Source organism: Dipodomys merriami, unplaced genomic scaffold (assembly GCF_024711535.1).
Source record: "Dipodomys merriami isolate MVZ:Mamm:240054 unplaced genomic scaffold, mDipMer1.0.p SCAF_13, whole genome shotgun sequence".
Classification (NCBI taxonomy): Eukaryota; Metazoa; Chordata; class Mammalia; order Rodentia; family Heteromyidae; genus Dipodomys; species Dipodomys merriami.
In genome coordinates this window covers 766,530-793,954 of record NW_027202604.1, presented here as the reverse complement: position 1 = coordinate 793,954, position 27,425 = coordinate 766,530, and the positions used below count along the sequence as shown (strand labels likewise).

Here is a 27,425-nt window from a genome sequence, read left to right as displayed (position 1 = left end):
CCTTATCCATATGAGAGCTCTGTCCACATCATAAACTCTGTCACATCATAAGAGGGAAGAGCTGTGCGTACCTCCTTCTGTTGGAAGGGCAAATGTATCTTATTTCTCCAGCAATATGACAGAGTTGGGAAGCATAGAAATGGAACTTTTTGTTGTGGTTGTTGCTCCTGGCATTTAGCTGTTATGTTCATATATACTTTAACATGCATAGGAAATGAACCACCAAAACATGTCACTAGTATTAAATGGCCATAGCCATAAAGATAGTTCAGTTGTTGAATAAATAAATAAAATCTAGCTATGTCTACCATTTCTGACCAAAGCAGGGGGGCATTAAGTTGGTCTCTGGTGGCTCAAACTTATAATCCTAGCTACTTAGGAGGCTGAGATTGGAGGATCATGGTTTGAAGCCAGCCTGAGCAGGAAAGTCCATGAGACTCTTACCTCCAGTTAACTGCCTAAAAGCCAGAAGTAGAACTGTTGCTCAAAGTGGTAGAGTGCTAGCCTTGAGCACAAAAGCTCAGGAACAGCGCCTAGACTCTCAGTTCAAGCCCTCAAGCCCCCCCCCCCCCCCCCCGCCAAAAGCATTTATATCAGGGCAGGTTCAGGTTCCTGAGGATGGAGCCAGAATTCTCTTCTTAGCCGGCACACTCTCAGCACAACCTTCCTGCCGTGTCCCTTCCATAGATAGGCTCTCTGACACCAGCTTCTTGTATGAGCTGTGCTGCTCCTGCTTCTCTCCATTGCTCTGGTTCCTCCCCTCTGCCTGACAGCTCCCATACATCCCGTTCAACTTGCTCTGTTTCCTGTGGGAAGTCCCTAGGACTTGTCTCTCTGTGTTCCCAGTGCTCCAGGCAGTTTGAACAGTGAGCATTGTTTGCTGGTCCATGTCTTTCTGGCCTGTGAGTCTTTAAGTATTTTTGCATGTGGGACACTTTGAACAGGGCTTGGACTCATTCTGTTGAATGAAGAAAGCCAGCAATGTCTTTACACAGGAGGCTGCATGTCTTCCCTGAGGAGGACTGTGGGGAGATCTGGACCAGCAGGCTAGAGACTCCCTGTTAACCAGGCCATTCTTGTCACTACCCGAGTGACTGTGATAAAGAAACCCATCATGCTGTAGGCCCAAGCTCAAGTTCCTATCTCGTCTCTGCCAAGCTTGGCATATGGGACAACTTTAGCCCTTCTGAACCTGTGTCAGCCTCTCTAAATTCAGGGTAATGAAAAGTTCCAATCACACTGGTGGCTCATGCCTATAATCCTAGCTACTCAGGCTGAACTGAGGATCATGGTTGAAAGTCAGCAAAATTCACAAGATTCTAACCAGCAAAACATGGGAAGTGGAAGAGTGGCTCAAGTGGTAGAGCACCAGACTCCAACAAAAAGGCTAAGGAAGAGCATGAGACCCTAAGTTCAAGCCCTAGTTTGGCACAAAAAGGGAAGAAAGCGCTGGAGGAGTGGATGAAGTGATAGAGTGCTTGTCTAGCAAGCATGAGGCCTGGCCTGAGTTCAACCTCCAGTATTACTGGAAAAAGAAATGAAAAGATCAAAGTAGAATGGATTCACTACAACATGATAAGAACTAGAAAGGAAAGCAACAGGGTATCATGACAGAGAATGTGATTTGGGGGGTAAGGGTATGGTCTTTCATGGAAAGCCTGTAAGCTGAGACCCAATTGACTCCAAATAATGCCACCACCCATTGCTACTACTGTTGTGAGGGGCAGACACCACAGTTTATAACACCAACACACTTCCAAAACGTGGCCGCCCCAGGTCCCCTCATGGCTGCCTCTGCAGGCCACCACTCTGCAGAACGTGGCTTGCTGTGTCCTGGCTGCTTGGAGTCCCAGCTTCTCAGGCCAGGTGTAGGGTGATAACATCAGATTGGCTGAGATGAATTTATGCCCCAGGGCCCTGGCTGCAAGAGAGGCTAAGAAGCCACTGTTCCCATTCTCCTCTCCTTTGCTAGATTATAGGCTCTGGTGCCTAAGCTGGGGCCTCCCAAAGGTAGGAACAGAATTCTGCTGCTGGACCATGACACACACCCCAGACAGCTGGTATCACTGATGCTCCCTCTGGGACCCACTGGACCCCAGACATTTGTGTAGTAGATAACAACTCTCCAAAGGGCCTGACTGCTTTCTTCTTGCACAGTGATTGAAAGTAATCATTTTAAAGTACTGAATTTGGAAGTAACTACCTCTGTCTCTCCTTCCGGATGAGGGTAGGAATTGGATTTTAATGATCAATGGGGTTTGTGCAGGTGGGTGTTTGTGCAGAGCTACATTCCTGTTGGAAATACCCTGGCTATTGTCAGTGCTTCTAATTGCTTCTGGTTACAGCCAGAACATGGGCTTTATTGTCTGTGACTCTGCCTCAGAGTTTATTGTTTATGTGCATGGTTTCCAGGAAGCTGCAGGAGGAAATCCCTCCACCTCACCAGGAAGTCTCACTTAAAGGAACAGCGTCCAAGCTGAGACCAGCCTGGGAAGAGATGCAGCCTTCCCAACTCAGATTCTTGATCTCTTGAATGGAGCCCTTTCCCAGAATCCCTTTTGCTTTGGTGTTCCCCAGTGTATTGGGAATTCCTTTCTGATTTTGATTTAAGGAGGGATGAGGGGACTAGCAGTAGTTATTCTTCAGAGGCTCATGAACAACTATGCAATAAAACAAAAGTCTACTTTCACTAGTGGGTAGGCCAAAGGACTGCTCTGAGTCATGGAGAAAAATGTGCTTTTTGGTCTTTTGGTATTTTCTTGAGGGTGTTTTTGTAGAACTCCTGAACTTTTTAGATGTACACAGTGATTTCAGAGAAGTCAGCATTATAACCATAGTGCTCAGGGGTATGGATAAAGTTGTAGTGCACCCACCTAACATGAGTAAGGTCCTGGGTTCAATTCCCACAACAGATAGATGGATGGATAGATAGATAGATAGATAGATAGATAGATAGATAGATAGATAGATAGATAGATAGATAGATAGATAGATAGAGGCAGATTTGGTGGAGCATACCTATGATCCTAGCACTCAGAAGGTTGAAATAGGAGGAACATGAGTTCAAGGCCAGCCTAGGCTATTAAATAACCATGTGCACTCACATACACACATGTATGCACACATACACATACACATAATTACAAGCTTTAGCCACCCATTTTTTCTCCCTGAAAAAGGGGAAATGGACCATTGCTGGTTTCCATTGTGGTGTTTTTGCTCTTTTCCTCCTCTCCCTCTTCTTCATCATAACATCATTATGCAAGTCCTCTACCATATTTCCAACCCTCCATTGCCTTGTTCTTATTGACTGCCCAATGGATAGTTATTTCAGATCAGGGTAGAACTCAAATTGCCTGTTTAAATTTGCTTCCCCCTTTCCAACTTGCTAAGAGGAAAATTTGAACCAGTATCCATAATGACATTTAAAAAAAACCCAACTTCCTCTCATCTTTGAAAAATAAATATTATTGTGTTTTAAATTTTTTGTTTCACATTTTATTATGGGAAAATGTGAATCTATATAAAAATAAAAAGAATAATATGAGGATTCCCTCCCCATGTCCTCCCCCCACATGTCCTCTTTAGCCTTTGTTCTTCCTTTATACAAGTGTCTATGCTTCTCCCCACAACCCTGGGAGGAGAAGGGGACCATTAGTCCTGTCTCATACATGAGGAAACTAAGGGTCAAGCAACTTAAGTGATTTACCAGGTGATCCATCCAGTAAATGGGAGAGCCCTGTATTAATTTACAATTCATTATGCCAGCCCACCAGTCATTCCCACAAATTATCCCCAAGCAGGAATTTAGAGTCAAAAACAACAGTGAGAAACTTTAAAAAAAAATATTTTCCTTTTGGTATATATTTTGTCTCAGATATTCAGTTTGTTGAAGGTTTTTTTTAATATAAGCAAATTATTTCTTAAAATCTTCCTAAATATTCAATTTAAGTATGAAAAATACCACTCCTCTCCCCTTGTGCAGATTTTCCGCTTCTAACCTGATTTGGCAATAAGATGTCAAATAGTGAGTCTCATTTCCAAGCAAGGAAGCTCTTTGGCAGAAAGATATCAGCTAATCAGTTTTTAAACCTTTTTTCTTCCTATGAATTGGGCAGAGGTCAGCAACCCACAGAAGTTTTGCTTTTAACTGACAGTATAAGGAAGAGAACTTGGCAGTCCCTTGAAAAAAGCTATACCCAGGAGGCTCATGTTTCTAAGAAATAAATAGCTTATTTGCAAGCAGGTCCTATGTGCTCCATGCAGAGAAATTCTTTATCGAGGGTGGTAGAACTCAGACCCAACCAGGGCTGCATTATAGCTGTCTCCAAAAAAGACAGCTTCTCCCCACCTCCACCATTTATCATTTAGAATAGCTGTCTATATATCAGATGTCAAAATAGTGTGAGGAATTTGGTTCTAAAAGTTTGGATTTGTTTAGAGAGAAGGAAATACAGACCACAAGCAATGACTTATAACAAAGCAAGGTAAACAGTGGAGATTACCCCTGGTTAGCAACCTGTGGAGGTTTCCATGTTGGAGCATCATTTATTATTAGTTCTTATTGTAGAGTATAGAAGAAGACTTTTCTATTTATTCATTCTTGACTTGCAAGGCAGATCCATTCGTACATTCTTCTCATCATTTGGTAATCTTGTTTAGTTGGATTATTAAGCAAAGTTTCTTTTCACAAAAGAGTCAACATTTGAATCTCTTGAACTAAACCACCTGACATGGCATAGAGTTGTGTCTGGACTTTGTTCACAATTATGGTGAGGGAGGCAGGGTATTTGTTCAAAATTGGCTTCTAAGCTGATGGCCCATGAGGGTGATCTTACTTACTTGGAGGCTGAGAAATCTGAGAATCAAGGCTTGAAGCCAGCCTGGACAAGAAGTCCATGATACTCTTATCTCCAGTTGACCACCAAAAAACCAGAAGTAAAGGTGTAGCTCAAGTGATAGAGTGCTAGCCTTGAGTAAAAAAGCTAAAAGGACAGCACCCAGGCCCAGAGTTCAAGCCAGCATATAAAAAAAAAAAATTGGCTTCTAGCACTAAGGAGTGTTATGAAGACATTCTAACACAAATTAGCTCCCAAGCACTACAAACTTAGAAGTTTGTATTATTCATTGTCTCTCTGTCTGCTAACACCACAGTGTCCTGCTGTAACTCTCCTCTCAACCAAAATGTGGGTTTTCCCTTGTTTTACCAGACTTTACTAACTGCCTTAGAGACCTTGGACTTGTGAAAGAGCACTTCTTATGTTAGGTCCTTGTTTAAACCAGTGGACAATTGACTGTTTTTATTTGGTCACTAGTACCATTTCATTTCTTTCTTCTTTTTTATTTGTCGGTCGTGAGGCTTGAACTGTGGGCTTGGGCACTGTCCCTGTGCTCTTCAGCTCAAGGCAAGCACTCTACCACTTGAGCCATAGTGCCACATCTGGTTTTCTGGTGGTTTATTGGAGATAAGAGTCTCACAGATTTTCATGCCTGGGCTGGCTTTGAACCGCGATCCTCAGATCTCAGCCTCCTGAGTAACTAGGAATACAAGCGTGAGCCACCAGCGCCCGGCTATTAGCATTTCATTTCTATGGAGATTTTTCTGCTTCCTATTTTTCAATTCAGTTTGAGGAATAATTTTAAATATTAGGCCCCAAATGGATTTGGTTAAAGGCTTTGAGGCTTTTCCAGCTCTTAAGTTTCTATGACATCTTTTTGGCTTCTTAGGTACAAATAGAACAGAGCTTAAGGAGTCAGAATAGATTTGCAAGGGTAAGAATCACCATTACTTGCTGCTTTTTAGTGTTTGGATTTGAACCTAGGGCCTTGAGCATGCCAGGCGAGGACTCTTCCACTGAGCTACGTTCTTAGCCCTTGTTTATTATCATACTGAGTTGCATTGAATAGTTCATGCTGACCTGGGATTCCCTTTGTAGCCCAGGAAGCACAGCAGCATGGCTCCATTGGTACTCCAGAGTGTTGGGTGACATTTTATCTAGGTCCGCATTTGGGAACTGGTCTCTTTAGAGTCCAGTGAGAGGTTGTCACCAGTTTGGTTTTTTAACCAGGTGTGGGAACAAAGGGGCCAGGCACATTGAAAGTGCCTTATAGGTAGTTTCCCACGTAGAAATAGATATGATTCACCTTCACACACTTTAAGAAAACTATCAAACATTGAGAAGTCAGTCCCCCACAGTTTCATAGGTTTTGTGGCTTTTTAAAAATCTCTCTAATGTATGTAGAATTTGCCTCAGATGACTGTGAAGAGAGGCTTTAAAGTGAGATTTTTCTTTCCAAGTGTCAAGTGAATTGTACTGTGAGAGGCCCTTTTCTTTTCCAATGGTTTGGGTCTAATGTGTCAAATTGTAGTATATCCCAGAGCAGGGATCTGGCTGGTTTTTCAGGAAGCTGTACACATGCGCATAGCAGAATCTCTGAAACCAGACAACTGGGCCCTCTCCTAACCAGCCTCTACATTTCCAGGCTTTGTGCTATATGTAAGTTCATACTTCCCTTTTGAGTCTCAGTCTGCAGAGTACAAATAATATTAAGGCCCACTTTGGAACAACTGTAAAGATCAAACAAACAAAAAACCAGTAAGGGTCATGTTAAAACATTACAATCTGCAGTCATAGGCCAGATGTGGTAGAATAGTAAGGCATACCTGTAATACCAGCTACTTGGGAGGTAGAGGCAAGAGTATCACTGTTTAAAGCAAATCCTAGTCAACATAAGGAAGAGAATCTTAAGTAGTAGGATGTAGCAAGCTGGAGTCTTTGAGTTAAAAAAAATCTTTTTTAAAGCAGGGCATTGGTGGCTCATGCCTGTAATAGCAGGTCCTCAAGAGGCTGAGGTCATGGTTTGAAGCCAGCCTGGGCAGTAAAGTCTCTGAGACTTAACCAGCAAAAAGCCAGAAGTGGAGGCTAGCTCAAGTGGTAGAGTGCCAGCCTTGAGCAAACGGGCAAAGAACATGAGGCCCTGAGTTCAAGCCTCAGTATAGAGGCTAAGAGAGGAAAGAAGGCAGGAAGGAAGGGAGGGGGAAAGGGAGAGGGAGGGAGGGAGGGAGGGAGGGAGGGAGGGAGGGAGGGAGGGAGGGAATCTGAAGCTTGATGATGTATTAATATCTACTCTGGACTTCTATCATGTGTTGTCAAGTATTCAGTGCTGACAGAAGCAACGCAACATTTGAAGCATATCCATGCACAGGGCAGGGGCTGAACGGTTTAAGTTTCATTCATATAGTCAGTATGCTCTGCAGTAAGAGGTTGAACATGAACATGTACATGACATGGACAATTGCTCAGTGTTCTGTGGGAGGTACAGTGGTTGAACAATGTTGCTGTTCATGTTTTAGAAGAAGAAAAAGATATTACTGAAAGCAGCCCTGTAGACCACACCACACATGCCTTGTACAGCAGTAGACCACACCACACAAGCCTTGTACAGCAGTAGACCACACCACACAAGTCTTGTATAGCAAAGTTGCAAAGTTCGTTGTCAGCAAACTGACATGCCTGTGCCTTTCAAGCTGAGCAAAACACTTATAGCACATAACAAGGGCAGGGTTTACTGATTGCAACAGTTACGGACGGTTAGGTCTGGGGGGGAAGCCATCCCGCTGCTACTGAAGCCTGGAGGCTGTGGGGCAAGGGGGTGGGAGTTAAAATTGTGGCCAGGCCTGGTCTAGCCTCCTGATTTTGGGGAAAGGGCTGAGGACCTAAGATGAGGTTATTAAGTCAAAATGGAGGAGGATATACCAACATTCCTCCCTTTGTTGTTTAATAGGTATGGGTACTGGACTGGGAACACGGGCCGTGGTTGTTTCTTCTGAAACTACTTCCTGTTGAAAAGTGGTAAAGTAATCAATATGAGTTTTCTCTGAGTTGCTGTTCAACCAGGTACTGTCTGAGAGACAGTCTGATTAGTAAAGTTCCTCATCCTATCTGTGAGAATATTAAATATCTAAACAGGCAAGGCACAATTAATGAAAGGCAAAAAAAAAATGCTACTAGTGGACCCAAAAAAGGCATGAACCATGTGGTGATTGGTCCCCTAAAGGGGCTGTCATTAAGGTGTTACTGGTCCCAAGTGGGGTTCTCTGGTTCCTCAAGGACTCAGGGAAGGCTGGGTGCTAACCCTTATCATTTTTTGCTCAAAGCTGGTGCTCTGCAACAGCTCCACCTCTAGCCTTTTTGGTGGTTAATTGGTGATCAGGATCTCACAACTTTCCTACTGGGCTGGCTTCGAACCTCTATCTTCAGATCTCAACTTCCTGATTATAGCCACTAACAGTGGCTTTCAGGCTTTTCTTGAGGAAAGTGGAATGTCTGGTCACCGTGGGCCCAAACACTCTGGGCCTAGTAAAACAAATGTTCTTAGTGGTACCTAGTGCTGGTGAGCCTTTACTTTCAGGTCCTTCACCATCTGGTTCTGAAGACTGTTGGGTCTATCAGCTTCTGTCTACATCTGGCTTTAACCTGTACCTCTCTGGCAAAGAGAACTGGGGCAGGGCTTTGGGGGCACCGTGTATATAGATGTGTGTATGTGCGTATATGCGAGCATTGATACTGGGGTTTGAACTCAGGTCTCTTGCTTAACTTTTTCCATTCAAGACTGGTGGTCTGCCACCTTAGCCACAGCTCCACTTCCAGCATTTTGCTGGTTAATTCAAGATAAGAGTCTCAAGGAAGGGCTGGGTATGTGGCTTAGTGATAGAGTGCTTGCTTGGCCTGCTTGAAGTCCTGGATTTCATTCCTTAGTACCACAGAAACAGAAAAAGCTAGAAGTGGTACTATGGCAAGCTCAGGGATAGTGCCAAGGCCCTGAGTTCAAGCCCCAGGACTGACAAAAAATTAATTAAAATCTCAAGTATTTTTCCACCCAGTCTGGCTTTAAACCACGTCCTCAATTCTCATCCTGAGGAACTATGATTACAGGTATGAGACAAGACTCACTTTTTTTTTACTTTATAGTCTTCTGTGTGTTTGACTATATTATAATGACATTATGTAACTTCAGACATTCAAAAAATGCATGAGGAAAACATATTTGAATGTTTTCCTTTTTCCCTTTTCTTTTCTTCAGCATCTTAAACAGAGACAACTGTTACTTTATGAACTCCCATTTTGTGGCTCCCAATGAACTTGAACTTTGCAAATCAGGAGCTGCTTAGTGCTGAAGTTTTCCTCTTAGGGTGTTATCTATAAGGGCTAATTTCGTTGCTGAGGTTCTTGTTTCTGGTGAGAGTTGTAGCAGTGGTGAGGAAAATGTCTGTGCCCTGGCTTTTCCTTCCTTTCTGTAGGCTGTGCTGCTGTGCCCTGCCCGAACGTCTGCTGGCTCCCCTCCCCATTTCCTCCCTCATTCATTGCTACCTACCCCAGACCCCACTCAAGTCTCAGCTCTACCACTAATTGCTGCAGCCCACGAATTTCAGTTCCTCTCTACCCTGTTCACAGCTAGCAGCTGAAACCGAGGTTGAATCATTCTAGGATTTGTTTCTTTCCAGAAAAGAAACAAACTATAGTGTGCTCTACTCATCTTGTATTTCCTTTGGATGCTCCCTGGGTGAGGCTGGCCTTAGAGAACCTTTCAGGGGTCTCAGGTGACTAGAATTCTTCATTAGCTCAGTTGTCAGCAAGGCTGGCTGATCTCAGATACAAATAAGTGTAGGGCTCACTGTGTAAATGAGAAACTGCCTTTGTCCCCTTGCCCCACTTGCTTAGTAGGGCATCAGGCTTGGGAAATAGGGAATGCCAATGGTGCTCTGAAACTACCCTACCTTTTGTTGAGTACCACTGCTGAAGGACACACATTACTAAACACTGGTGCCAGACCTGCGGTCACACACAGATGCTCAGCCAGTAGCATTTTTATATAGATTTCACTTCCGTCTTTCCTCAACAGGTGTGGCTTCTCATACTTCTTGAAGTAAGAGTCAAGCCTTTCAGACCTATTCTAGTATTCAGTGTGTGTGTGTGTGTGTGTGTGTGTGTGTGTGTGTGTGTGTGTGTGTGTGTGCACGCGTGCGTGTGTGTGTGTGCGTGTGTGTGCGTGCGTGTGTGTGTGTGTCCTGGGGCTTGAACTCAAGGTCTGGGTGCTGTCCCTCAGCTTTTTTGCTCAAGGATAGCATTCTTCCACTTGAGCCACAATGCCACTTCTGGCTAGTTAATTGAGAGAAAAGGGTCACAGGCTTTCCTGCCAGAGCCAACTTGAAACCATGATCCTCAGATCTGAGTAGCTAGGATTACAGGTGTGAGCCACTGGCACCTGCCTAGCATTGCTTACTTTTGAAGCACCTCAACACTATGGCCTTGTCTGCTCTTCTGCTTCACAGCACCCCTCAGAGCTGCTCCTGTGTCTCTTGCTCTGAGAAGCCTTCTCAGCCTTTGTCTCTGTAAAAAACACATTCAGTAGGCACAATTAATTCTTGGTTCCCTTAATATTTGTTTGAAAATTCCTAGAAGTATGAAAGAGCTGAGCTCTTACGTCAAGCTTTGGATTGGCTTTCCTTCTGTCAGGCCAAAAGTTTGCAGCCCCAGTAAACTTACTTATGTGTTGGGTCTTGACCTTACACAAGGCTGAGACATAGGAAGATTCCAAAAATCTATGCATTTGTAAGAAAGCCTGGGAAAGCCCAGGCTGAATCTCTGCAAATAAATGTTGCAATTAAAGAAGATTCTGGCAAACTAAATTGTATCTCATTAGAGAAGTAAACAAAAAGGAATCATTTAAGAACTAGGATGAATTGAGATGTCCTTGAACTTGAGAGCCTCGGCCACTGTGCAGGGAGATTGGGGTGCTTTTTTTTTGCCATGGGAAGAGTTGGACTTTAGCATAGTTTTTACACCCAAACCTTACAGGTTATTGTAAGACCATCTGCCTTACCCAAAAGGATCTGATTTTTGGGATACATTGCTCATCTATGAAATGAGAACGTTACTTGGTCTGAAGAAAGCAGGACAGTCTCTTGTGCTCTTGGACAAATGTCAAAAGGACAGTTTCCAGAAGTAGTTAATTTGAAAGGGCTCTGGAGGGAAAATGCCAGATTTGCCTAAGTTAAAAAAAAAAAAGGAACGGATGGGTGTGTAGTTGCTTTGAAATTAGAACTCAGTGTGTGCTCTATATCCTGGGCAGGGCATAAAGCTCAAGGAAACTATTGATTCCTCTTTGCTGACATCCTACTGTCTCTTCTCATAGTGATGGCCCCTTGACTGTCTGTTTTCCCCTCCCCACCCCCATGGGAGACAGCACATCCCCTAGAGCTGGTGGACAGCCACCCTGGTGTTAGGTGGGGACCCAGTGAGTATTCTTTGCCTCTTACAGGCTGAGGATTGTCAGCCAGATCTGAAAGTCTACTGGGTCTTTGAATGCCAGAGGCCAAGAGTGCTGTAAAAGAGCAGCTGTCACAGGCAGGCACTGAGGTGGCTAGCCCTGGGCTGGTGCAGCTCTCTGCTTCTGACATTTGTAACTGATGGCCCCTGTCACTTCCTGTCATGCCGCCCAAGTGGTGGGGAGGAGTTCCTTCAGGGAAACCATGCTCAGCGCTGCTCAGAGAATCCCCTCTGCAAGGCTTCCCCACAGTTAGGGCCTGGGAGTCTGGGTGGATGAGCTCGGAGGGCCCCACGCTGTGGTGCTGCTTCTCTGTCTACACGCAGGTAAGCTCCCCGTGGCCCCCAGGGTGGGTGCTCTCAATGCCTGCCCAAGCTTCTGCCTGTGCCAGGAGCTGGGGTATGGGAGGGCACAGCATTCCTTACTACCCAAGGAACAGAACAGGAACGATGGAGCCAGATTCCTGCCTCGTCTTCCTAAGAATCAGGAAAGAACTCGTGATTGTGTTGAATGCCAGTGTTTTGTGGGTTTCGATGGCCAGCTTGATGGCATGGTTTGCTGTGAGAGCTTCCTCTGCCATCTGTGATTGGAGGAGAGGAAGGGAGGGGGCTGATCACTCTGTGCTCCATGATGCTAGCATTTCACTTTTTTTTTTTTTAATGAAAGGAAGAAAGACTGAGAGAAGTGTGCATCTGCTTTGTGTTTTGATGTTACTTATTCACAAAATGGATTCCAAGGTCATTTTTTTTCCTTTTTTTTGGATTGGAAGATGGCTAAACCCAGTTGTGAAAGTTCATTATACTCAGAGCAACTCTTTCTAGGTTTCTCTAGTGATGCTGGTGTCCGGAGTTGTCATGATGCGGAAGATGAGTTAGAAAATCAGTGGAGGTTCAGACTTCTCATGTACAGCCTTGGTGCATGGTTTGGGTTATTTTGGGAGAAGTGGCTGGAAATGTTTCATTCCTGTGAGGTGAAGAATGAGTAAGAGTCTTGAAGCTTATCCCCCTCTGTCCCTTTTATTTTCTGTATTTGTTTATTTGGGGGTAGAAATTGGTGTTTGGGATAAAAAAGGAAATACAAGTTCTTTTTCCATTCTGATCAGTTACCTGATGTTTTGCAATTCTGGTTTCAATTCTTTCCCATGATTATTTACACACATACAGACTTATTTTTTCAATTATTTTTACTGTGGTAAAATTCACCTAACTTAAATTTACCATCACATCCATTTTCAGTCATATAATTCAGTGATGTTAAATACATTTGTAATATATAATTATCACCAATATCCATCTCCTAGCTCTTTGTTCAGTAAAATTGAAACTACACCCATTAACTTGAAGTCACTTCCACAGTCTGAGTGAAGCAGTATTTGTCTTTTTGTAACTGGCTTGTTTCATTTAGCATAATGCCTTCAAAGTTCATCCATTTCGTAGCATACATCAGAATTTTCTTCTGTTTGGAAGAATTATATTTTGATTTGTTATATAGCATATTTTACTTATCCATATAGCATATTTTACTTAACCCTTGGGTTGCTTATATGTTTTAGCATTGTGAATAATGTTGTTATGAACATGGATATACAAATATCATTTGTGTGTGTGTGTGTGTGTGTGTATGTGTGTGTGTGTGTGTGTGTGTGTGTGTGTACGTGCATGCGTGCACTAGTGTTGGGGCTTGAACTCAGAGTCTCAAATTCTCATTTGGCTTTTTCATCAAGTCTGTCACTCTACCACTTGATCCATAGCTCCACTTCCAGCTTTTTGATGGTTAATTGGAGATATGAGTATTATTGGCTTTTCTGTTTGGTCTGGCTTTGAACTGTCATCCTTAGATCACAGCCTCCTGAGTATTTAAAGGTTGTAAGTATGAGCCACTGGTCCACAACCAGATATCTCTTTTGAGACCCTAATTTCAATTTGGGGAGTTATATACCCCAAAATGGAATTGCTGGAACATAACTTTTAACTTTTTTTTGAGGAACCACACAACATTTGTACTATTTTACAATTCAACTAAAAGTTTACAAGAGTTCCAGTTTCTCCACACCTTGTCAACACTTGTAATTTTCTGGGGCGTTTGTTTGTTATTAGCCTATGGGTGTAAAGTATTATCATGATGTAGGTCTTTGTGTTGCCATTTCTTTTTTTTTTTTCTTCTTCTTTCTTTGGTCGGTCGCGGGGCTTGAACTCTGGGCCTGGGCGCTGTCCCTCAGCTCTGCAGCTCAAGGCAAGCGCTCTACCATGTGAGCCACAGTGCCACTTTCGGTTTTCTAGTGGTTTATTGGAGATAGGAGTCTCACACACGGTCTTTCCTGCCTGGGCTGGCTTTGAACCGCAATCCTCAGATCTCAGCCTCCTGAGTAGCTAGGATTACAGGCGTGAGCCACTGGCGCCTGGCGCCATTTCTTTAATGATTAGTAGTGTCAAGCATCTTTCTAGGTGCATATTGGCCATTTTGTAGAGAAATTTCTGTTTGAGTCCTTTGCTAGGTTTTGAATAAGACTGACTTTTGTTTCTTTCTTTTAGGAATTCTCTTTATATTCTGGATATTTATCCCTTATTTGATAGGCAAACATTTTCTCCCAGTCTTGGATTTTGTTTCTCTTCTGTTGCTGTTGTACAGACACGTGTCTTTAATCCTCTTGTGTGACTTGAGTAATGTCAGCCTTTTGTTTTCTCCCATGCCACACACCCATCTATTTGCTCACTTGATGAACCTTTAAGATATGGGTATTGGTAACACTTAAAATTGTTTTCAGGTGAGTGAAAGTGCAATGTTAATATGTTTATTAGATGCTATGATACTGAGCACTTCTCTCATATCACATATGAATTTTCGGGGGAGGGTACTGTACTAGAGTTTGTTTTGTTTCGTTTGTGTGCTGGCAACTGGGGTTTGAACTTAGGACTTTATCCTTTCTTTTAGCTTTTTCACTGAGGTTGGTGAGTTACAAATTGAGCCCTGCCTCCAGTTCCTGTTACAGGGGTTTGAACTTGAGGCTTTGCTCTTGCTAGGTACTCTACCACTTGAGCAATGTGCCCTAATTCCTTTTGTTTCCATTAGTTTATGAATAGGTGTCCCTGTTATGCACAGGCAAGCCTGAAGTATCCTTCTATTCATGCTTTCCAAATAGCTGGGATAACAGGCATATATCCCTGTGTTCGGCTTTTTGGTTGAGGTAGACTCTTTTCTTTCTTTCTTTCTTTCTTTCTTTCCTTCCTTCCTTCCTTCCTGCCTGCCTGCCTGCCTGCCTTCCTTCCTTCCTTCCTTCCTTCCTTCCTTCCTTCCTTCCTTCCTTCTTTCTTCCTTTCTTTCTTTCTCTTTCTTTCTTTCTTTCTTTCTTTCTTTCTTTCTTTCTTTCTTTCTTTCTTTCTTTCTTTCTTTCTCTTTCTTTCTTTTCTTTTCTTTCTTTCTTTCTTTCTTTCTTTCTTTCTTTCTTTCTTTCTTTCTTTCTTTCTTTCTTTCTTTCTTTCTTTCTCTCTTTCTTTCTCTCTTTCTCTCTTTCTCCTTACCCTGCCCTGCCTCGTCCTCTTTGTCTTGGGGCTTGAACCTAGGGCCTGGACACAGCCCCTCAAGGCTATCTATAACTCTACCACTTTGAGCCACAGTGTCACTCCGATTTTTACAATTTATTTTATTTTTTGCCAGTCCTAGGGCTTGAACTCAGGGCCTAGGCACTGTCCCTGAGCTTCATTTGCTCAAGGCTAGCACTCTGCCACTTGAGCCACAGCACCACTTTTGGCTTCTTCTGTTTATGTGGTACTGAGGAATCAAAACCAGGGCTTCATGCATGCTAGGCAAGCTCTCTACCACTAGGCCACATTCCCAGCTACTTCTGATTTTTCAGTGGTTTATTGGAGATAAGAGTCTTATGGACTTTACTGGCTTTGAACCACAACCCTCAAATCTCAGCCTCTTGAGTAACTAGGAGTATAAGCATTAGCCACCAGTGCCTGGCTTTGTCTGTTTTTCTAGGCCGGTCTCAAACATTGATCCTTTCAATCACCACCTCCTGAGTAAAAATAATTATGGGTCTGAGCCATTGCACTCAGCTAGCTTATGAAATTCTTTTTTTTTTTTTTCCTGTCGGTTGTGGGGCCTGAACTCTGGGCCTAAGCACTGTCCCTCAGCTCTTCAGCTCAAGGCTAGTATTCTACCACTTGAGCCACATTTCCAGCTTCTCTGTTTATGTGGTTCTGAGGAATCGAACCCAGGGATTCATGCATGCAAGGCAACTACTTTACCACTGAATCACCTTCCCAGCCCCAGCTTATGAAATTCTTAACAGCATATATGAATTGGCTTTTACTGTCCACATTTTGCAGATAGTGAAACAGACTTAGAGAAGATAATTTGCCCAAGGTCACCTACCTGGCAAAATGGTCCCAGAAATAATATCCCTAGCCATTAGGGGCCGTGTGATGATTTCATTCAAGGTTCCTTTTCTGATCTCCTACCTTCAGCATCTGAAGGAACAGTTGCTTTCCAGTTCTTTGTTGAATCATCCCATTTTGGTGAGTGTTGAGTGTGGTTCAGTTAGCAGCTAACTTAGAGACACCTAGGACAAAGTCACTTTCTCCTTGGACTCATTTTCCCTACTTATCAAATAACTATGTCTCTAATCTCATTTTAGCTCTGATAGAGGAATCTGTGTATGCAAATATTTTACACAAAAAGTAAAATCTAGTTTTTACATCTGCTCTATTTCAAGGGCAGATGATTGAACAAGTGTTATTAAGCACACATTTTTCCAAAGATACCATCTTGAACTCAATGTATTTGACTAGCTGGTTACTGACTCTTACTCTGCTCTTGGAAATATATTATTGAGTGAATTTGATAACTTGGCTCTGAGTCTTCAGAAAAGGGTCTGGGGAAATTGGGGGCTAGATGTGGGAGGGAGAAGAGGGAAAAGGGAAGGAACTCCTTAAAAATCCTCATGTTCATTCCAAGTGCTCGTGGCTCACACCTGTAATCATAGATACTCAGGAGGTTGAGATCTGAGGATAGCAGTTTGAAGCCAGCCTGGGAAGGAAAGTTTGAAGACCCTTAATCTCCAGTTAACCACCAAAAAGCCAGAGGTGGAGCTGTGGCTTATGTGGTAGGGCACTCATCTTGAGCACAAAAGTCAGGACAGTGTCCAGGCCCTGAGTTCAAGCCCAGAACACTCTCTCTCTCTCTCTCTCTCTCTCTCTCTCTCTCTCTCTCTCTCTCTCTCTCTCTCTCTCTCTCTCTCTCTCTTTCTCTCCCCCCCCCGTCTCCCTCTCCCTCTCCCTCCCCCCCCTCTCTCACACACACACACACACACATACAGAGTCTCATATTCTTATCTTCCTAGATCTGATCAGAGTAGTTTTGTATCTATGGAAAACAGCAGAAGTTAGATGTAATCATCCATGCAATCCAAGGTGTGTAACCAAACCTCTCTGAGTCCACTTTTCTGCTCTGTAAGTTGGTATAATAAGCAGTGCCTCACTCTGGGGTTGTCATGAGGAATGACTGAAGTCACTCACTACATTGCCTGACAATGTCCATGCTATGAGCCCCATGCCATAGAACATGCTGGTAGCTATTAGTGAAACATCCTTTGTGTGAAAGCTTCGGAACAGCAAGGCTGCAAAACACCTGTGTCCTGAGACAATGTGGACCTGGTTTGACATTATAGAGGGAAAGAAGCAGCGTTTTCCATAGAAGGACTTCCTGTAACGCTCCTGGCTCACCTGAGTTATCACTGCTTGCCCAGGATTCAAATTGGGGCTATGAAAGGGAAAATGACTCCAAAAAGACCCTGAGAAAGCCTCTTTCCATAGAATGTTCAGATGTGTGACTCACAAGGGACAAAGGTCAGGGTGGTGGTTCTGACTGTCTACTGGGACAGAAACAATGGTGACTTTAGGATCTAAATATAGCCAATGTGGATGTCACTTAGGAAAACCAGTTCCTGGTGCTGGCTGGGTGGGCAGCTCTCTTGGGGAAGTGTTAAGGAAGCAGGCTGTGTGTGATACTCCATGCTCAATCTGCCCTCTTTCAGAATAACTCCATTTTCTAACCTCCACATTCCTGGTACACCACCACAGAGGCGTGGCTGCCTGGCTTATTTGGCCATCTCCTCCCTGCTTTGACTGTGGGTGTTCATTGCCCTCTTCCTTTCATGCTTCAGACCCTGACCTGTACCTGCCATTGAGGGTCTACCCCTGCCTTGTGTTCGTTCCACTGTTCTTTGTGGAGCAAACAGTGAGAGTCGAGTTTGGGATCCAGTTTCTGGATTCTGCAGTTATTCTTGGGTGATGCTGAACTCCTGGCACCAGGTTCTCCATCCAGAGGTTAGAGACTCATATGTTAAGAACCTGGAACCTGGTACCAGTGGCTCATGCCTGTAATCCCAGCTACTCAGGAGACTGAGATCTGAGCATTGTGGATCAAGGCCAGCCTGGGCAGGAAAATCTGTGAGACTTTTATCTCCAGCTGAACATTAGAAAACCAGTAGAGGCACTGTGGCTCAAAGTGGTAGAGCTTTAGCCTTGAGTGAAAAAGCCCAACCCTGAGTTCAAGCCCCATGACCAATTTTAAAAAAAGGAAAAAAAAGAAAAAAGAAAAAAAGATCTCAGGAAACTGAGATCTGAGGACTGCAGTTCAAGACCAGAAAAGCAGAAAAGTCCATGAGACTCTTATTTCCAATTAACTACCAGAAAACCAGAAGAAGAGCTATGGTTCAAGTGGTAGAGTGGCATCATTGATTGAAAAAGCTAAGAGGACATTGCCGAGGACCTGAGTTTGAGCTCTAGTATGAGAGGGAGGGGAGGGGAGGGAGAGGAGGGAAAGGGGTGGGGAAGAGATGTAACAGGAGAACATGAGGCTCTAGGTTCAAACCCCAGTACACCAAGAAATTAAAAACAAATAAATAACATGGAATTGAATCTGTGAAGCCCTTCAAACAGAGCACCTTGTTGTTTACAATGGTCATAATTGTGGTTTGTAGGACAGAGAGACCTGCAGTGAACCCCTTACTCATTGGGTTTACCCACCAATGCCTTCCAAGCACACACCATTGGAATTGTTCTTACTGTGTTAATTTCAGTTGGCTGCTTTTTTTTTGTTTGTTTGGTTTGGTGTTTTGTTTGGTCTTACACACAGGTTGGATCCGTTTCCTAAAATGCATTCTAATAAATGAATATTGTTGTATTGTCCATGATCTGATATGAGTTTATGTTATATCATGATTTAATGTCCCTTCCCTCATATAGGGGACTGCAGAATCTGTGGTTCTGAGTCCCTGAGACCCAGCTGTTGTCTGTTTCGTTCTGACCTCTGCTCCTCCAATAGGAATGATCAGTGACCCTCATCCTTCAATTCATCAGGCCTCATCTGAGAGCGTTGTACCTGCCTCTGCACCAGGGGCCAAGATGGCCAAAGTACAAGTCTCTGTAGCCTCTGCTGTCCTCTTGCAGTGACCCATTACTAGCCTGGAGCGGAAGTGGAAAGAAAGCCACAGAATAACCCACTATCTGAAATCTCGACCCTGTGACGAGTGAGGGAGGCCAGGACTGCTCCTTGCTGCATATGGGTAAAGGAGATTCTTCTCAGTTTTTGCTGAGTAACACCGCACAGACACAAGCTATGCTGAAAGCAGTCTTAAGAGGCTATGGAGTGTCTGCCCGACATGGGTTCATGTGTGATTCTTCTCCTGTGGAGGTCAGAACATCCAGAGGGGCAAGCACAAGCACACAGCCTAGGCCTGGAATTGGTATCATCTCTCCTGCCCCTATGGCATTGGCCAGAGCAAGCCACAGGCCCAAGCTATGGAAGAGAAAGAGAGAAGATCTTAAATACTTGCCAGGCAACAAATTAATCTACCAGCAATGGTCAGTCAGTCTATGTTTAATTGAGTATGTACTATGTGAAACACTCTCTAGTGCTGGGGAGTAGAGAATAGGGATAATAAAGGCTGGGGGAAGATCAATTAACCCAAGACCCAGTAGGTATTAGTTTCTCAGTGAGTACATAATGAATGTCTCACTGGGCTTGTCTCTCTTGAACTTTCTAGGCCCCCTGTTGGGCAGATGCCACCATTTTGGGGGCAGACACCTGGCGTCCCAGCCTGGCCAGTTAAAGGCTTAGGATCTCCTAATGGGAGAAAGGACTGGTGTTTATTCCCACATATTCATTGTGAACTGTTTGGGGGTGCTAACACTTTAAGCACCCCCATGAACTAAGAATTTAGCATGGTACTTGGCCTGTCACTGCTTCCCTAATTACCATTCCCTGTCCCCTGTGCACCTTTGAGTGTAAAATCACAAGCAATTGGTCCTCCCTGAAAAGCTTCAGATCTGGTTCCTCTATCCTTCTCTTAAGAAATCAATTCAGTGGAAGAAATGTTTTTGTGTATTTGGATTCCAGTGTTACGTTTGGAATCTGATTCATTACAGCTGCCCAGTGAGTGTTTTCTAAATGAGTGGGACAATGAGGAAGAAGGTGGGCAGGTGGAAAGGGTCCCAGCATTTTCCCACTGAAGAAGTAGGAAAGCACATATTACTCAGCTGCTTTATGTGACAGATTATATGAAACAGACTCAGAGAGGCCAGTCCACTTGCTCAAAGACACACAGCTCACCATAATAGTAATAAAATTAATGTCTTCTCCCAAACAGATGACCTATGCTCAGACATAATTTCATCTTCTCTCATTCCTTTTTAGAATACTGCCCATTTTATGGCTCATGTTACAAAGCTTGGGTTTTCTTGAACCCCATATCCCAAGCAAAAGATATGGATGCCAGAAATATGTGTGCCATGTCTTGGGCAGAACCCCTCGCCATTTCTTCATTTGCTCTCCCCTTTCCACTGTGTCCTTTTGTCCTTAACCCGGAGCTGTGCATAGAGATTACCGGCAAGGGACATTTGTGCTGAGACCAGATCAAGCCCAGGGTGGAAGGTGGAGTAGGGACAGAGTGAGAGGCATTGTTCTGCCAGAATCCTGCAAATCTTACCGTGGGCCATTCTTCTATTCTTAGTTTCGAAGGCACTTTGTTCTCTGATGCCTTGTTTTTGCAGCCACCAGGAAATCAGCCCCTGCCTGGGGTCAGCGATGCCACCGCTTCCTGTCTGTGACGCCTAGGTGGCCGCCCCATGAGCTGCTCTTATTTCAGGGCTGATTCTTTGTCACCAGGATGGTGATCTCCCTTCCTCTTTTTGCTGCCCAGCCTGTCTGTGTGGAGGGAGGGGTGGAGGGAGGAACAAGAGACCCCATGAGTCTATTTTTATTTGTATTGATATTAATTTCAGTTGTTTCTGTGTAAAAAAGAAAAATCCTGCTGGGTGCTGGTAGCTCATACTTGTACCATCCTGGCTACTCGGGAGTCTGAGCTCTGAAGATTATGGTTCCAAACAAGCCTAGGCAGAAAAGTCTATGAGACTCTTATCTCCAATTAGCCAGCAAAAAACTAAAAGAAGGGGTATGGTTCAAGTGGTAGAGCAACCAGATGAGCAGAAAAGCTAAGGGAAAATACCCTCGCCCTGAGTTCAAATCCCCTACCCCCTCCAAAAACAAAAAGAAAGAAAAAAAAGAGAAAAGAAAGGAAAGGAAAGAAAAAATAAAAGAAAAATGCTAAAATCCAAATATCGATGGAACATTGTTCTCAGGGTTTGTCCAGTAGGAATAGAATGTAAGCTACAAGTGTGATTTTAAATTTCCTAGTCAACACATTGAAAAAAGAGAAACAAGCAAGAATAATTTTACTACTCTAGTGTATGTATGTCAGTATATCTGCATATTAACATTTCGACATAACTCCTCCAGGGGCTGCTACCTTGTGAGTGCCTGGCAGACACATGTGGCTTGTGGTGGCCACTGGCTAGTGCTGAACAAACTGCAGGGGAGCCCGGCAAGATGGAGGGTTGTTTTGTACCTTCCCTGCCTAGGATGAAGGCCGTTAGGTGACAGTGAGCGCTTTAGGTGTAGCTAGGGCTGCTGAGGAACCGAACTGTGTTCTTAATTTTACTTAATTTACTGAGGTTTAGTTCACTAGAATGTAAACATCGAACAGATCCATGAACCTAGAGACTATCATCTTGGAAAGTGCAACTCTAAGAGATTCTATCTTCTCGAAAAAGTATGGACTTCAGCTTGACCACAGTATCATTTTTTGCCTGTAGTATTTGCAGAGGTTTTTTAAGTTAGGTTACAGAACCCTTCCAGGATGGCTAGTGGGAGTACACCTTGAAACAAGCTTTATCAAAGACAATTTGTCAGTGTTTATTATATTCCATTCAATTCCTGGGTATTAGTCTGCAGATTCTCTCATGCACATAGTAGGCTCATCTAGAATGACATTTGCAGCCAGGAACCCATGGCTCATGCCTATTATAATCCTGGCTACTCAGGAGGCTAAGATTTGAAGATTGAGGTTCAAAGCCTTCCCGGGCACACAAATCCTCAAGACTTTTATCTCTAGTTAACCAACAAAAAGCTGCAACTGAGACCAGAGTTCAAGTCCTGACACTGGCACAACAAGCAAATAAATGACATTTTCTGCAGCAAAAGATTAGCCCCTACATGCAAACCCAGTAATTGAGGAGTGTAGATCAATACACTAAAGCAACATTTTTAAAAAATGTACTTTACATCTATTAAAAAATAAAGCTATTTTCTGTTGGTGGCCTGAGAAGTTTTCCAAGATACAATGCATCTTGTTTTCCAAGACACAGTATTAAGCAGTGGACAGCAGGACACTTAATATGCTGTCATTCGGGTGAAATGACTTGCCTATTTATGTTGAGAGCAGCTCTGGAGGAATGCAGAACTGGTTACAGTGGTTATTTCTAGGGGAGAGGGGATGGCAGGCGTAGGAAAGAGGGGTACTGCCCTTTTGGTATTAAATCCTGTGCATTTGTATTATGTATTCAAAAAGTAAACATAGAAAACTCTAAAGGAAAGCTTCATCAGGGAAGGCTTCCTAGTGTTGGAGATCGTTGGACTGGTTGTAAAAGATGCACAAGTGTTCTTCTAGAAGGAGGAAGGCCAAGACCAAGGCATGAACCTGTAGGATAGGTTTAGTCATAACCCAATGTATAAAGCAGGCAGGCATGGAGTTTAGACATGCATAAGACTGGCTAGACAAGACATGTTTGGCTACTAGTTTGTACTTAACTCTTTAAAGGCACAGGCAGCTATGGATGGTTGAAGGACATGGAAGCAAGATGACTGCATCATGTAGAGGGCTGCTGCAGCAGTATAGAGGACATTTGAAACTGGGGCTCTCAAAGTACGACCTGAGGTCCCCTGAGTCTCCAAGACCCAGGGGCACTGTCTAATGACCAACCACAAAAACATCATTGACCAACCACAAAAACATCATCGGAAATGGATTTTAGGCACCAATAATGCAATCAGCTGTCTGCTATGTAGCCAGACATTAAAGAAGTTGGCAAAGTTCAAACAATGCTACTCTTCACTATCTTGAAAAATGCAGTTAATAATTATTGAGATAATTAGATCAGCAAATAATATTCTTTTTTCTTTAGGTGGAGGAGGTGATCCTGGGACTTGAACTCAGGGCCTGGATTCTATCCCTGAGCCTCTTTGTGCTCAAGGCAAGTGCTCTACCACTTGTACCACAGCACCACTTCTGGTTTTTTTTTTCTGAGTAGTTTATTAGAGATAAGAGTCTCACATACCTTCCTGCCCTGGCTGGCTTAGAAGTGTGATCCTCAGCTCTCAGCCTCCTGAGTAACTAGGATTATAAGTGTGAGCTACCAATGCCAGACTAATATTCTTATCTTTAAAAGAATGAATATTTTTAAAAAATTTGAAATATGTGTGTGTGTGTGTGTGTGTGTGTGTGTGTGTGTGTGTGTGTGTGTGTATGTGTGTGTGTTTACTGGGGCTTGCCCCCGGGGCCTTGTATTCTTACTTGGCTTCATTGCTTTACCACTTGAACCTCACTTCTGGGTTTTTGCTAGTTAATCAGAGATACCAGTCTCATAGACATTTTTGTCTGGATTGGCTTCAAACCAGGATCCTCATATCTCAGCCTCCTGAGTAGCTAGGGCTACAGGTATGAGCCACCAGCACCTGGTTCTGAATTTTATTTTCTAATGCTTTAAATTGTTGTTGATAGTAGCCTACATAAACAGAAGCTCATTGAGGAGTTCTTCACAAGCCTAAAATATAAAAGAGTCCTGAAGCCAAAATGTCTGCAACTGCTGATCTAGAAACAGGAGGCCCTGAGCGCTGTGACTATAGTTGGGATCCTCATAGACTGTAGAGAAGGACATATAGCTCTCTCTCTCAGTGTGAGCCAGGTAGTATGCGACTGGGGCTGGGGTGCTGGAACTAGTTATCCTGTGAATCTGAGGACAAAGAAGAGGGAGCTTGGTAGATGGCTTGGTTTTGACTGGCAGGCATATTAGCACATATCTTTTTTTTAATTTAATTTTATTTTTTTTTGTGAACATACTGTACAGAGGGGTTACAATTACATGGGCAAGATAATGCGTACATTTCTTATCAAGCATTTCAGCCTCCTCCTTTGTTTACCCTTCACATCCCTTCCCTACCTCCCCCCCCCCCCCCCCGCACACCAACGTTGTAAAGCTCGTTTTCGACATGACCTTGTTAGCACATATCTTATATACTAGCCTCCTACTGATGGCAATTTTTGTTATTTCCAGTTCTTTGCTATTATAAACATCCTGGATAAATCTCTAAGTGTTCATGCTAGCTTTTCCAAAAAAGAACCTGCAGCTTGCCCAGAAGCTGTGAGTGGCCTTGCCATCTCTGGTCTTCCTCCAGCCTTGTTTGAGAACTCTTCCTTAAATTTTGCCAATCTGAGGGTGTGAAATGACATCTTGCTTAACCTCTTCTGCAACATCACTGTACCTCCCTCTCCCTCTCCCCCCCCCCCCCCCCCCCCGCCACCCCAGATCTGGGAGGATAAGATATCAACTCTGAACTGTAGGCACCTCAGGAAGTCTTCTCTTTAAAGACACTCTCCCTCTCTTCTCTCCCTTCCTTCCTCCCTCCTCCTCTGTGCCTCTTCCTCCTCCTCCTCCTGTTCTTCCTCTTCCTCCTTCTGTGTGTGTGTGTGTGTGTGTGTGTGTGTGTGTGTGTGTGTAAAGAAGCAGATTGGTTTCCTAAGTGAGGAAGGAGTCAAAAAATTGGCATATTACTCTTTATTTTGGATAGAAATGTTCCAGTCAGTTGTTCTTGGGGGTGTTTGCTGGGATCTGGAGTTTATGGATCTTCATTGAAGATTATTAAGTTAGATCCCATCTGAGGTGCCAAGCAGAGAGAGAGCCCTGAGGCCCTGTGCAGTGTGACTGTTTGGATCACCTTTCCTGTGCACTGCTAGTGCCTCTCCGTGGGCCAGGCCTCCCTGCAGGCAGGAGTCATGACCCTGTGCTCCATCTGCAGCCTGGGGGCCTGCTTCAGGAAGGGCTGCCTGCTGGGGTTAGTGCTCTGCTTTGTTGTCTTGTGACAATAACTTTTTCGACAAAGGCCTCCTTGTTTTTTATTTGCTCTGGTCCTGCAGAGTCTACAGTCAGTCTTGCCTAAGGCATCACGAGTCTCTTAAAGATAGGGTGTGACAGAGGGGTAGGAAGTGGCCTGGGCAGCTATGGCCCTCTCTGTGCAGGGCCTGTACACTTACTGTCACAGACTTCATATTTGTCACTTTGTAAAATTTGTGACCCCAAATCACAGTGCATCTTTACCAGCACATGCAGTGACAATTGAGCCCACCCCCATTCATCGTGGAGATCCTCTGCCTGTACACCTGATCTCTGTGAACCAGGCTCCTGTATTGGGGTCTATTCAGTGACATGCTTCCACATTTTAGTATTTTTTGTGGGTGACTTCACTGTTTAATTGCTCACTAAATGTGGTGCTGAAATGCTACTAGTGTCATAAGCACAAGACAGTTTGATGCCTTGCTGAGAGAAGTATGCGTGTCAGATAGGCATGGTTTATGCATGAGTTTGGTGATGTGAACTAACTGAATGACTTTATTAAATAAGGTGTCCTAAACAGAAACACACATAATGAAAGGTTGTGTCATGGTTGGTTGATCAAATTACTGCAACCAGAAGTGATATTTTTAGAAGTGATGGTTTTATATTTACCAACTCAGTTTTTATGGCAACTTTAAAGAAAAATAGCTGCTATGAATAAGAAGAATCAGTGCCGTATGAACTTGTGTCTTTTCCTCTCCCTTCCTCATTCTTCTTTTATTGTTCTCTTCCTACTTTTAATTCCTTACCATTTTGGTTTGCTTTCATTGGCCATTAGTCAGGCTTGGTATTAGCTTTTTGGCCCTCAAGGACACCCACAAAAGGGTGTGTGTATGTGGAACTCAGGGCCTTGACATGGTCCCTAAGGTTTTTCACTCAAGGCTTGTGCTCTTCCCCTTGAGTCACAGCCTCACTTCAAGCTTTTCAGTGGTGAATTGGAGATAAGAGTTTCATGAACTCTCCTGCCTGGTTGGCTTCAAACCATGATCCTCAGATCTTAGCCTCACTATCTAGGATTACAGGAGTGAGCCATTATTGTCTGGCCAGTAAAGTTTGTATTCAGTCATCTATTCAAACTACATCAGTGAGTAGCCAGGATCTCAGCTATGCTTAGATTGGAATACAAAACTTATGTTTCCAAACATTACCTATAGGCAGTTATTGAGACAAATAGAGGCCCTCGTACTTACTTCTAAAAAGTATTTTCCAATCTTAGCTGTTCTCCTCACTTTCCTCTCCTATTGGCAATAATTTCCTCAGCCATGTGTAATATAATTAGATGTTAGAAGGAAGCTTTTGCTGTCATCTGGTCCAACTCCCTGAGATTGAGAAAAGGCAAGTGAAGTCCCTAAGGTCATACAGGTAGTGCAAGGGCCTTAAATAATAGATGACAATGCAGGCAATAACTTACTAACTACTGTATTTGATCATTTATGGATCAGGCAAGAAAAAGATGGCATCAATGATGACAACTTCTGATAAAAATTTATAAACAACTTTCTGAAAATGAATTGTACTGTAGTGAAGATGGAGAAGTATCCAAAGAGAAGTTGTAGAAAACTAGGTGCAATTATCTTTGTGTTTTTTTCAGAAGCATTTCATATCTACAGGTCTTTAGTTGTTTGCAATATAGAGAGCCTTTAACTTTTTCATTTGGATGATTTTCATCATGAAAATATCTGTTTTAACACATCTTGTAGGCATCACTTGTTCCTAATAATATAGAACATAAATTGGGATGCAGGACTGTGAAACAGAGAGGTGGAAATCTCCTCCAAAGCCAACCAGGAAACAGAGTGAGCAGGTCTGGCTTCCTGACAGCTCCCCAGAACTACCCTCCTTTGGGTCCCCTCCCAAAAGGGGGAAGGAAGAAGGCTGAATAGAGATAATGTGCCATCTGCAAACAAAACATGGCTGACTCCTTTGGGTTCTCTAAGCACTCCCATTTCCTGTGGCTAAAGTTAGGTCCATTAGATAGGAATTTCATTTTTAATCCATGACTAGGCAGACAGAGGGATGCAGTCCTCGCCCTAAAGGATGGGAAAGGAGAAAGCTTTGTTAAGCCGTCCCAGGAGAAACCAGAGAGTTGCTTTTTCCATACTTCTCATGAGCAGCAAAATTTATGAGACAGTTACCCAGTTGTTTTTGTGACAGTGTGGAAGCTACCACCAAGAAAGTGGGGTTTTGTTTTGTTTTTGTGCTGGTCCTGGGACATGAACCAGGACCTCATGCTTTTAGTGGGCTTTTTCCTTTAAGCTGCCACTCTACCATTTGAGCCATACCTCCTCTTTTGGCTTTTTGCTGGTTCATTTTCACAGATAAGAAGCTCATGGGGGCTGGGAAGGTGGCTCAGTGGTAGAGCGCTTGCCTTGCATGCATGAGGCCCTGGGTTCGATTCCTCAGCACCACATAAGCAAAAGGGAAGAAAAAGCTGGAAGTGGAGCTGTGGCTCAAGTGGTAGAGTGCTAGCCTTGAGCTGAAGAGCTGAGGGACAGTGCCCAGGCCCAGAGTTCAGGCCCCACGACCGGATCCCCCCGCCCCCCAAAAAAAGAATCTCATGGGCTTTCCTGCCTGGGCTGGCTTTGA

General features: G+C 43.7%; 1 protein-coding gene across 5 annotated transcripts in view; it reads left to right on the top strand.

Annotated features, from left to right (window-relative positions):
- The window catches only part of Arhgef3 (Rho guanine nucleotide exchange factor 3), a 359,337-nt gene that overhangs the window by 141,235 nt on the left and 190,677 nt on the right, over positions 1-27,425 (top strand). The window contains exon 1 of one of the 5 annotated variants that reach the window (XM_070018474.1): positions 11,558-11,654. The exons of the other annotated variants lie outside the window; for them this stretch is intronic. Within the exon in view, the coding sequence (XP_069874575.1) occupies positions 11,604-11,654 (51 nt within the window). The 5' untranslated portion in view covers positions 11,558-11,603. Of the gene's footprint in view, positions 1-11,557; positions 11,655-27,425 lie in introns of those variants that run through there. 5 annotated transcript variants of the gene reach the window in all.